Source organism: Patella vulgata, chromosome 6, assembly GCF_932274485.2.
Source record: "Patella vulgata chromosome 6, xgPatVulg1.2, whole genome shotgun sequence".
In the NCBI taxonomy this organism is placed as follows: Eukaryota; Metazoa; Mollusca; class Gastropoda; family Patellidae; genus Patella; species Patella vulgata.
In genome coordinates, this window is record NC_065884.2 from 28230142 (window position 1) to 28243079 (window position 12938).

Consider the following 12938-nt stretch of genomic DNA (forward strand, 5'->3'; position numbering starts at 1 on the left):
ACACACATATATGATCTTTAGACAGAAGTAACAAAATAAATAACACAATTTAAATGATTAAGAATTACAAATGTATATATACTCACAATTTAAAGACATGTTTAGAGTTTCTAGAAAGTTGCCTTGAGCAGCTGTAGAGTTATATCCCATGGGTATATGTTTTCTGTTTTTACGATGATAATGTAAGACACGATCAGGATATTTATTAAAAAGAATACGTAAATCTCGTAACGTATTTGACCATTCTTCATACATATATCTTTCATTCTGAACTACCACTCTGAAAAATATTGGAAAACATATTTTTACTCTGATATCTTATAACATGAATTATGAAAATACAAGCTGATCATTTCATATAGTCAATTACAAGCTGAAAGGGTTAATTTTACCTATAAAAATCTTCATATATTCTTCCTTTACAATCAATTTGTAAACAATCTCGAATATGTTCTGGAAATTCCTCTGAAAATAAAATGGAATCACGAGTTATTGTGATAAAAGATCCAGAGATAAACGCAAGAATCTGTGCTCATGTGTATACACATTTTTCTTTGTTGACCATTATTAGTTATAAAAAAGAAAAAGGAAAATAGTATTTTCCGGAAAAAAAAATATTTATATAAATAAATCATACTCCTCACAGTTTCATTGATAAAATATCTATCATCAGAAGTACAATTAAAAAAGTGTCTGAAAACAGAAGGCAGCTGATCACTATTATGCCATATTAAAAATGGAAGACATACCTATCGAGTGTACATCATAGAATGTTCTAGAGAATAATACTATAGTAACATCATGACAACAATTTTGTTCCTGTAATAAAAATAAAAAGTCCATTTTTCATTTTATTTCATAAAGCAATGTCTCATAAAGAGCTTTATTTATACAGTACCAAATATTTTTTTAAATACAAAACACCCACAAATTAGATTTCGTATAAAAAATAGGGCAAGATATCTGTCTTATTTGGTAAATTCCATGAAAATTAAAGAAATGCTGATTTATAATTGTAGCCTCTGTTATATGCCACCATGATATTCTAACATCTAAACATAAATCTGGAAGGGACCATTAAATTAAGTTTAATAGGATTCTTCCCCTCAATAACGTAACAATTCCATAACAATTTATATATTTTAGAAAGACTGAACAATAATTGTAGCCTCTGGAGTGCAGAATTTGGATTGCAGACAGGTTGACAGATCTGCAGATGTACAATAAACCTACCTTCCATTTGAGAAACAGATCTGTAAGAAAACCATTAACAGCTTTTTCAAAATACAGATCTCCACTAATATCAAAATCCCACATTTCAGATGACATTTGGATAAAGATTTGAACAACAGCTGTGGAAGAACGATAGACTACCTGAAAATATGAAAATACTAAATCTGAGACAACAAAATAACTAATTTTCAAGTAATATACTGTATTTGTTAACTACTTGATCAATCTCAGATTAATTGTTAAATATATGCTATATATAAAAACATACCATTAAAATTATTTTCTTTCTTATTATCAATATGCTAACTTTCGATAATACTTGCTTGTCTCTAGGACACATCGCAAGAAAACAAGTCATTAAAACGCTAAATTTATTAAGAAATTGATACTGGACTAATGAAGAAGGGCATACATGTAGGCCCTACACCATACAGTGAGCTATGATGAGGGAAATTTTGCTCCGATAGTAATTAAATTCTAACAACAGTCAACGTTTCTTTTACATGCACGACACCATGTACACAAGACCTCGGTTTCTTGTCCCGTCTGAACAACAGGCACTTTGTCTTGCACACGCTGGAAAATCCTAGAAAACTATCTCACCCAACACTGGGATCAAACCCTGGCAGTTACAGCTGTATTTCATAATGGTGATATATTGTGATATATTTACCCTGGTTGTATCTGATATAACACCACATGTTACTTTCTCTCCTTTACTCCATAATTCAACTACTTCAGCCCTATAATCAAACAAATTAATATAAGAATACTGCCATTGCATAATGTTTTCAGCTAAAAATATAGTAGCAGTACCGTATTACTTCTTCACTTTGTACCCAGTTAACTTGGTACCATTAACAAATATAGCTACCTTAATTAGCCATGACATTTTTGCAAATGAAATGGTTGACACACAAACATAAATACATGTACAGTATATGACAAACCTAATAAACAGACAACATAATAAGTGAAAAAATGTGTGAATTATCAAAATTAAAAAAAAAGTGTCAAATGACATGATCAATCAATCCTTGGCTGCAATAAAATAATTTCTATATAAAACCAAGAATGAAATAGATACTAACTAATGTGGTTTCGCTCAAGAGTCAAGTCCCATATGCAACGAACCAAACCAATCTGCGATATCGGTATGTATTCTTTACTTGGTAACATTTAAATGAGTAAAATGAGGTGTTTCCACCTCGGGATAATAAGTACCTACATGTATACAAAATTGAACATTCTCCAAAAAGATCTAATTAATATATATCAATTATTACCTCATTTCTGTGTATTCCACCTTTTTATTCAAATAAACACATCCTCCAATCTGATAATCAATACATATACAAATAGTAAATATATAAAGAATATTTTATTTTGGACATTCAGACACTGTAACTGTTAAACACGTAATTAATACAAGCTAGTACTGTCACTATATATCTATCGCCATAAATGTATTGCAATATACGAGGGGGTTGGATGGCCGAGTGGTTAGCATGTGAGCACTATATCATATGGTCCGTCCTTGAGTAAACTGTCATGGTTTCGATTCCCCGGTTGTATGTGACAAGGAGTAGGGTTGCCTGTCCAACCTCGTGGGTTTTTTCCGGGTCCTTCGGTTTCCCCCCACTGCTACAGACCCCAACACGCAAGAGAATTATTGAAATAAAATTGAACCATGTGTTAGTCCCGAAATGACCTAGTTTGTGTCGAGTGGACGTTAAACCCCATTTCTCTCTCTCTCCGTATTGCAATATGATATCAATTACGATGCATATTCAGGTCACAAATTTAATAAGAATACCCAATTTTGATTAGGTTAATTTTTATATTTTAATCAAAATATAACTTTTTTATTTTATTTTTTATTCACCACAAACATATACAAAAACATTACTAATGCTCACAAATACATGTAGATACAAACAGTTCCCATGTATTCTCTATTTTTGATTTCCCACTGAAGTTAAATTGAACTATCAGAAATGCCCCATGTTCCCCTTTTATCTCGATTTATTAACACAATATATTCTGGTATAACCCTTTGAAAATAAAATATACTTATTGATTTTTAAAATTGTCAACCTAATATTAGTATTAAATATATATTTTTTAATTTTATATAATGAAAAATTGTAACAGGCAATGAAAGTCCATAATTAGCACAAAGCATATAATATTCTAAAATATTACCTTCATTGAAAAAATCATAGACACATCTCACTCACACCATTAGTGTTCAGTTGGACTATTCATCAATCCAATAAGAGTGATTATAATTTTAATCTATGTGTTTACCTCATGGTTTCTCCATTGTCAGGCATTTTTATAGCATTGATGTGAGCGACAGCATCTATAAACTAGTCATAGATGTCACATATCGTAAGAGTATATAACACCCTAAATCAATGGACAGTCATTTTGTCTGCGATATCTTTTACGTCTTTTAAGACTCCATATAGAAATTCTCATCCACAGTGGCACTTTCCCGTGATCTCGATTGCCGCACGAAAATTGCTTAAAATATAAGGCAGTGCTTACTATGAAGCTACGTGCTATGAGTCACGTAGGCCATATGGTGAAGTTAGCCATGCCTCTTTACGGGTGATTTAACAAGTATTATTATTTAAAACGCTTTTCTTTTATTGTCTGCCGTATAAACCAAGACATATAATTTTGAAGGAATATTACTGACTGAGTTTGAAGCAGGTGCGGATCGGCAAACTTTCATTCTATCGTATTACGAAAACACATAATTTTGTAGGAATTTTAGACTCATATTTATGAATACCATAACCATACGGGAATTAAATATGAAAAATAATGAGGTGTTCCTATTTTTATTATGCACGGATTTGAGTATTTTGTTTACATTTTATAAAGCAAAAAAAAAAAAAATGATGTTCTGACATCATATACTATTCTTATTTCGGAAGTTCAGCATTCATTTGCTGCCATATAAACGAAGACACAGTAATTTTGAAGGAATTTTACTGTTGTGAATTTGATGCAGAAGCAGGATCAGCAAGCTTTCATTCAATGTACAGTAAACTTCAGCGAAGATCCGAGTTAGCCGAAGACCGAAATTCAAGCGAAGATTTGAGCGAAGATCCGACATAGGAAATCCGACTTACGCCAGAAATTAAATAAGAAAAACGTGCAGGATCAAAGGGTCCAAACGATTTTATCTGAGTTGAGCAAAGATCCGACTTATACGAATCCGACTTAAGCGAGGTTAACTGTATTACAATGCTTAATTTTATAGGAATGTTACTGACATAAATTTGAATACCGTATGGGAATTAAATATGAAAAATAGCGAGGTTCACCTATTTTTTTATTACGTATGGGATTTGAATATCTTGTTGACATGTGATCTTTAATTGTGGTATGAATTGAATACCGTACGGGAATTAAATATGAAAAATAGCGAGGTTCACCTATTTTTATTATGTACGGGATTTGAATATATTGTCAATATGTGATTTTTAATTGTTGTATGAATTCTTCTGCTTAAATAACGATATGAGTTATACCCCTTTATTTTTGGTAAAATGTCTGACAAGAAAAATTTTGAAATCCCATCACTGGTATATGTATTAACAACTGTGAAAACTTACCAGGCTTTTCCACATTCGATACATGTCACTTCTGCTGAAATACTGCTCTTTAAACAATAACTCTACCAAATCTAATGACACATCCTATAATAGTCATCATCATAAAAAAACAGATTAGAATACATATCTACTGTCATTTCGCTTTTAATATTTTCTACTGAAATTTTTGAATTTTACTTTTGCTAGGAAAACAAAACCAGTAAACTTGGCCAAACCAATTTAAATTTTAGTTTTTCGATGTGTGGATGAATACACAATGCACTCAATTCCTGTGTCTGATGTTTTGTTAAAATTTCAAATCTTCAATATTTGGAGCTAAAAGTTTTTGAAAAGAGCAACTAAGTACTTTTTGTTTTTAAACCAGATTTTTTTTTGAAGAAATTTAAGGCAAAATTTTAATAAATGTTCCCGAAGAACTGAAATTCAAACTGGTGTGGCCTTAATTATTACAGGAATATTTATTTTGTGCCATCCTTTGCAGAATTATATGAAAATGGGCATAAAGAGTTTACGAATTATAGATTAGTACTTGAAATGTCTATATTTGAGGAAATGATTAGCAGATTTCTTTCAAATTCTGTGCACAGTTAACATGATGTTATTGACAGGCAACGATTGTTATAAAATTACTCAATTATTCACTGGCCATCCACTAAATCTATTGTCAATTACAAATGAGCTTGAACTAGGTCAGTTGTGAGGTAAACCTTGTTTAAAAGAAAATATCTAAGATAGTATCATTTCTAAGGCCATCACAATACTGCAAAATATATCAAGAGACAATGCTCTGAAAATAATTAAGTCAAATATATACAAGAACATATTTGTAAATCATTATTAAATTCTTACCTTTGGATTAACTTTGCTTACATAAACATCTTTATTTTTCAGGTGAAAGGCAGCTGCAATTGACTGTTCAATACTGATGGCTTCTAAATAATTTTAATTACAAACAAGATCACATTTTGCTATAAGCTTATACAGTCCAGTGATGTCAATTTTAAAAATCAAAAAAACAAATGTTTATCTTTCTTAATTACTTTATACAAGTTACCTGTTGTCCTCCTTTAATTCTGGTTAGGACTAATGAAGACTGGCAGTCTCTGACATACACCATACACTGTACTATGCCAGAAACTTTGACCGAGCATCAACTTAATTCCAACTGAGAAGAGCTATTTTATGTGCATGCCAAAGTGTATACTGACCATTGGTTTTTCGAATCATGTGAATGACTAGACAATGTCCTTACAAGGCCCGCCAGTACTGCACCATTGATATGGGGGAGAAAACATGTCAAAAATCCTGAAAACATGGGCATCGAATGTTATCCTCTGAGCCACCACGACTACCTGTGTGGTTAGGGAATTGCAATCAAGACTGCACTGTCTATAATTGGACCTGGATATTATTTGGCAAATAAATAATTAGACAGTTCCTCATCCAATAGACTATATAAAGTTACTCATATTTAACTTTTTGTATTACCTTTTTGTTGTGGACATTCATCTTTAACATCTTTGACCTGTTTGACTTGTAACAGAAGGCGACTGAAATCAGATAATACAGTAAAAGTGGAGTTAATACAAAGAAAGGTTGCCAGGCAACAAGCAACAATATATACCCCAGAGCAGCTAAATCGTTTGAGCGTTTGACAAATGCTGTCCCATATTAATTCTTTTGTAGGTAATTGGGAGCATTTACAAGACAATTTCATACAGATCAGTTTATAATTTTAGTCGTTTGAGGGTTCACAAGGTTCTACAAACTGAAACAAGGGCCTCAAATAATTAATTGGAAGTAATTTAAAAAAATTGTTGAAATTCGACAGGCTTTTTCGTTTTACTAATCTAAATAATGTATTAAAATTTCATACAGATTGGATGATAACTTTTGTAATTTGAATGTTCACAAGGTTCAACAAAGTCAATCAAGGACCATAACCCCACAAGCAATTGACAGAAATTGCTGAAATTCAATAGGCTTCTTTGTTGGACTAATTTCAATGATGCATATAAATTTCATACATATCGGAAGATAACATTCGGCATTTGCGCATTCACAATATGCAACAAAGTGAAACAAGGCCGATAACTTTGAAGAAATTAACGGAAATTGCTGAAATTCAATTGGTTTCTTTGTTTCACAAATTTAAATGATTCATATAAATTTCATACAGATCAGATGATGACTTTTGTCATTTGAGCATTCATAAGGTTCAACAAAGTGAAACAAGGACCATAATTCTATAAGAAATTAACGGAAATTGCTGAAATTCAATAGGTGTCTTCGTTTCACTAATTTAAATGATACATATAAATTTTATAAATATAAATTTTATACAGATCAGAAGATAACTTTTGTCGTTAGAGCATTCAAAAAGTTCAACAAAGTGAACTCCAGAAAAAATTAACAGAAATGATTGAAATCAAATCTATAGGCTTCTTCATCTCACTGATGTAAAGATCATGTAGTCTGGACGCCGAATGTATGGACGGATGGGGGCGACAGCAATATACGACCACATTTTCATGTGCGAGTATAAAAATTGATAATTTTGTCATGGTAACAATAATCTTATCTACTCTTAATACTACTCATGTCTTTTATTCTAATCTGTTTTTCTGACATAATAACAATCTATCCAGATAAATTTCTATTCTTTGAAAATTCTTTACACTTATTTTTGAAATTCTCTTTTCTATAATCTTAGTTAGAAATGATATTCAATGTGAATTAACCTATAGCATCAATGCCCTTAAAATATTAGGTTAGTTTACATTACAGACCTATATGCCTCTGCTTGGTCGTAAATCTCTACAACATCTCCAAGATTAATATCTGGGAATTCTTTAGGATTCAGTAAAATATCTGCATCTGAAATAAATAAAAGTGCTATGTTGTTAATTATGTCAACCAGCAGCTGCCAGGCAGGATACGCCCACATTTTCGAGAGATGGATAGAGAACAAGCTAAAACGAAAGTGATTTTTCCTACAATCAAAGGCCATAATTAGGAAATTACAATTCGATATGCGCAAATATCGAAAGGAACCGAGATCTTGGGGTTATAAACATACATTTCAAGTTTCAACAAAATCAGATAAAAATTGTGACCTCTATAGGGTCCACAACCTTGATATACCATATTTTTACGCTATTTGAGAACGTGGGGCGGCCACTTTGTCTGTCAGTTTTGGGCTGATTTTCACGAAATTCAAACTCAGCCGTCCTTAGGGTGTAACGGTGATATAATAATACGTTTTTTTAAATCGGATAAAAATTATGACCTCTATAGGATCCACAAGCTAAAAACGCGATTTTTTGTAAAATCAGGGGCCATAATTCAGGAAGTTACGGTCCGATATGCGCAAATATCGACAGGAACCAAGATCTTTGGGTTATAAACTTACATTTCAAGTTTCAACAAAATGGGATAAAAATTGTGACCTCTATAGGGTCCACAACCTTGATATATCATATTTTTACGCTATTTGAGAACGAAGGGCGGCCATTTTGTCTGTCAGTTTTGGGCCGATTTTCACGAAATTCATACTCAGCCATCCTTAGGGTTTAACGGTGATATAATAATACTTTTTTTTAAATCGGATAAAAATTATGACCTCTATAGGGTCCACAAGCTAAAACCACGATTTTTCGTACAATCAGGGGACATAATTCATGAAGTTACGGTCCGATATGAGCGATTATCGAAAGGAATCGAGATCTATGGGTTATAAGCATACATTTCAAGTTTAAACCAAATCGGATAAAAATTGTGACCTCTACGGTGTTCACAAGCTAAAAGCGTGATTTTTCATACAATCAGGGGCCATAATCCATGAAGTTACAGTACGATACATGCCAATATCGAAAGGAACCGAGATCTTAGGGTGATAAACCTATATTTCAAGTTTCATTGAAATCGGATAAAAATTGTGACCTGTAGACTGTTCACAAACAATTGTGGACAGACGTCCGGACGGACGGACAGGGGCGACGACAATATACGTCCACATGAAAATGTGAATCCAAATATATAAAGAGAGAGGAATCCAAAACCATTTGAATAACATAAACTTAGATGGGATCTAAGTCATAATAAACTTGATACGGTGACACCAGTAGTAGGAGTGGTTAAAAACAAAGTCATGGGTATCACAAAACCATCTTTTATAGTATCTAAAAACCTACTTCTTCAGAGAATACAAGCTTGTATTCTCTGAAGAAGTAGGTTTTTAGACTTACGAAACGTTTGATACTATAAAAGATGGTTTTGTGATACCCATGACTTTGTTTTTAACCACATGAAAATGTGGACGTATAAAAATCTCCCTCAAGTAAAGTACCAAGTCTGATCCATATGTGTTTAACCAGAAAGGCCTTGGTTTCAAATTATGATGGCTCAGTCATCAGACAGTTGGTCAGTCTGCAGAGGATGTCCGGTAACTCTGGTGCACACACAAATAATTTTTTTCAAAGATCTGTGCAGACGAATTTTCTTTAGATTCGGATGCCATGTGCGGCACAACATTTTTACCTTGCACGCAGTAAATTTAATCTGTACCCATAGAGCTATATATTGGAAACTAGAGTGTATTGTGGTCACATGATCATGTGCCAACAATGGGGCTTCACCGCCATTTTACAACTGGGAAGATTTTGCCTACATTGCCGTACCAACATGCCGGAGAGTTGTTGCTTTTTGGGTTGTTTCAATGTCAGGCGAAAAGGGAGTGGATTATCATTTCATAAGTAACATATGTTATAAGTGATCCAATAGAATAGATATAGTATAATCATGATAATAGTGTAAAATAATTTAATAAACACAGTGTGAAGACGTCGAACACTCAAAGATTGAGACTGAAAACCGGGCAGATCCGTTCACTTGATTTGTTAGTACCGATAATTTTTATTACTGGTATGTAATAAATACAATTTTTGCAGGTTTAGCGAACTTCCAAATGTATTATAAGGTCCATGTCTGTCATGTCTTCCGTAATCTGTTGTTGATCCACAACAAGGGAGCCAATTAGCATAACAGTAAGTAGTGACTCAGTGAGCTAGTCAAATTGACCCAATCGAGTTGTCATGTGTGGCTAATGTAGGTGTGTTACATGTAGTGGTTGCCACAATTTCGAATTTCAGTTGTACTTTTTTGAAATTACACGCCACCCCAAATTATCGCCTCTTTTATCAATATCATGCATGGATTTATTTCCTTCACGCTTGAAGTTTTAGGTGTGTGTGAAATAGCTTTCTATTTAACGTCCGCTTCCACCAAAGTGATATCCAGGCCTCGAAATGTTTAAAAAAAGCTACCTGTCGCAAGCGACAGGTACATGTAACAGGTAGCTTTTCTTCATACCTGTCGCTTCAGTAAATAACATGTCACTCTCAATTATCAAACTCAAAGACTAATCACATCACACATATCCATACATGTAGGTACACACACACGTGGTTTGGTCTTTGACGTACATTGCTCTATATAAATATCGTAATATGAAACCTTTTTATTTCTTCGACATCAGAATGCCTAAAAGTTCTTGAAAGTTGGCGAATCTGCTTTGGCTCAGCGACTCGAAGATTCGTACAATTCTATCATCCGTATCCATGTGAATTCCGCAAAGTATCATGGTACCACACTTCCGTACTAAATCGAATACTTCACCGTTGAGTTGTAGAATTCAGATTTTAAAATATCCGTAATAAATTGAATATCAAAACACAAATCACACCTGTGCATGGCACCGTATTTACATGTACCGCGTGCGAAGGACATAACGCCACATGGAATTCCATTCTCACATATCCGGACTATATTTACGCTACAAATTATATTTATACAATGTATATGAAATATTTTTCCGACCTGATTTTTTGATTTTGTCAAATTGTCTTATAAATTATTCATAGCCTTTATTTATGGAAATTGTTTAAAACTTTTTAAATGATTAAATACACCAAGCAACGAGCCGTGTGCATTTCCATTCCAACCACTACTATATATTTACTGTGGTGTCGTGACGGTAGAATTATTTCAGGTGACTTCGGGGTGCGTTTTAATTTATTTAGATATAATACTCCATAATGCTATAAACTAGTGTCAAGCAGATGAAAACAAGCATAGATGGTGTGAAATTCATTGATATAAAATTGTCTACGAGCTCTACGAGCGAGCGAAATGTAAACAGTGCAAATGGTGGCTTTTCGCGATATTTCCTTGCTTAATTCTTGCATTTAGAAACAAATAATTAAATGTACGTGACATGGACGTGAGTATTGTGGTCAATTTACTGAACATGAAGTAAAATTTAGTCCACCTGTCGCAAGCGACAGGTAGTTTTATTTGCTACCTGTCAGACGAAAAAATCGCCTGTCGGCGAGTCACGTAGACAGGCAAACATTTCGAGCCATGGATATCGCAGACAAGAAGTTTTAGGTTGCATGCCGGAAATTTGTAAGCCTTTTTCATTCCACGTGCGAGATGTAGCTGAAATCAGACATACTGCAAACGACAGTTGGCCGGTCACAAGTGTCAGTGGGTATAAATTATACCCAACTGGAGCAGCATTCTACCGTACTCTGTATTGCCATTTCTTCATGAAGCCTAGATAACAAACCTTAATCTCTCAACCCGTGTTTCGAGTTAAGAACTGAGGCCATGACCTATAACGTTGCAGCTCCGGAAGCGATTCACACCCGGTATTTTTAAACAAAATTGACAATAGTTTTAATCAAAACAATGATTGATTATTGTTATTTATAATATTTCTACAACAGCCAACTACAATTAAGCATATAATCCTACCTGAAACGGGTACAAATCGTCGTTTTTAAAAACGAGGCGTTAAGCCGTTACTAAGACCGCCATCTTTTTAAATGATACGCTGTCATCATGAAGGCGGGCTAAATATAAGGCTTTTATAACAGCCAATCAAAAGGACAATCGAAAGCACTGTAACCAGTTTTACTCTGTGCTGCAACTATGAATGGATTTCGATGGCGGTGAACGTCGGACAAAAACAACGCTTCATTAATTTAAACGCGAATATTTGGAGTTAGGCGACAGTTGTGCCACTACATTGGCATCTGTAAGTTTTATTAATCATAATAGCATAAGCTTATCTTATTTTAAACTGAGTTTGCCACTTGGAACTAAAGGCATCCAATCGTAGCTAAAAACAAACACATCAGTATATCTCAACGTTTTTAGCTACCTTCTCGTAGCTACATGAGGCCCAGAACCGTGAGAACGCGCCAGAAGCCCATATTTCAGGCCTATACAGTTTTAGATTTTATGCAATGTGTCTTTTTAAGGTACCGGTACGAACGTGCATATTTTCTTATTACCTTTTTGTGTCTTGCTATGAAGCGATAATTTGTAGGTTTTCATTTTTCTACCTTTACTTGAATTGTTTCTTGACAGTCAATCGTACGCCTCCATTTTGACTAATAGAGTTATCTGCCCTTTATACTTTACAGGTCAGGTCTAAATATTAAGGCCACCTGCAGATTTCGTCATGGTAGTAAAAGGGTTAGGGTACGAGATTGTGGGTTAGAGTTAGCGCTAGCCCCGATACATCACGTGACCTTGGCGAAATCTGCAGGTGGCCTTAATATTTATTATTTGACACTTATTCGTACATTAGTGTTATGTAGGCCTACCCTCCTTAAAAATATTTATATTAGAATATAAATACATTTATTTAATGCATAAATAAGTAATTATTTTCCATGTAAATTTTATGCGACTTTTTTTATCATATCAACAATATGACCAGCTCTTTCCTATATACCGGAAAACACCGGTGAACACCGGTGTGATAGTTTGAGTTGACTCCTGGTGTGTGTTTTCTCCTGGGCACTTGCGCATGTCCGAAACTGATGTTTGCCTTAACAACGAAACTATATCTACTTCCTGCAGTGTGAGTTGGTTCCTGACCACTGGTCAGTACAGGAAAAAATATATTATGTACTTGATTAGAGTTTTGTCATTAATAAAATACTTGTTGACGTGATTAGCTGTTGTTTTAGTGATCAGTAGTTACACGATCAACGGATCTAA

General features: G+C 33.8%; 1 protein-coding gene across 4 annotated transcripts in view; it reads right to left on the reverse strand.

Annotated features, from left to right (window-relative positions):
• LOC126825589 (GATOR complex protein Iml1) overlaps positions 1-12407 on the reverse strand; it is a 54530-nt gene extending 42123 nt beyond the window's left edge. For 2 of the 4 annotated variants that reach the window (XM_050555257.2, XM_050555253.2), the window contains exons 1-11: positions 12224-12407; positions 7655-7742; positions 6354-6415; positions 5715-5797; positions 4866-4949; positions 2520-2569; positions 1907-1976; positions 1234-1374; positions 750-819; positions 393-465; positions 87-280 (exon numbers count right to left, since the gene is read on the reverse strand). In XM_050555257.2, coding sequence (XP_050411214.1) covers positions 87-280; positions 393-465; positions 750-819; positions 1234-1374; positions 1907-1976; positions 2520-2569; positions 4866-4949; positions 5715-5797; positions 6354-6415; positions 7655-7742; positions 12224-12266 — 958 coding nt within the window. In that variant the 5' untranslated portion in view covers positions 12267-12407. The remainder of the gene's footprint in view (positions 1-86; positions 281-392; positions 466-749; positions 820-1233; positions 1375-1906; positions 1977-2519; positions 2570-4865; positions 4950-5714; positions 5798-6353; positions 6416-7654; positions 7743-12223) is intronic. The other 2 variants (XM_050555256.2, XM_050555255.2) reach the window with 1 other exon arrangement.
• Between the last annotated feature and the right edge of the window lie 531 nt (positions 12408-12938).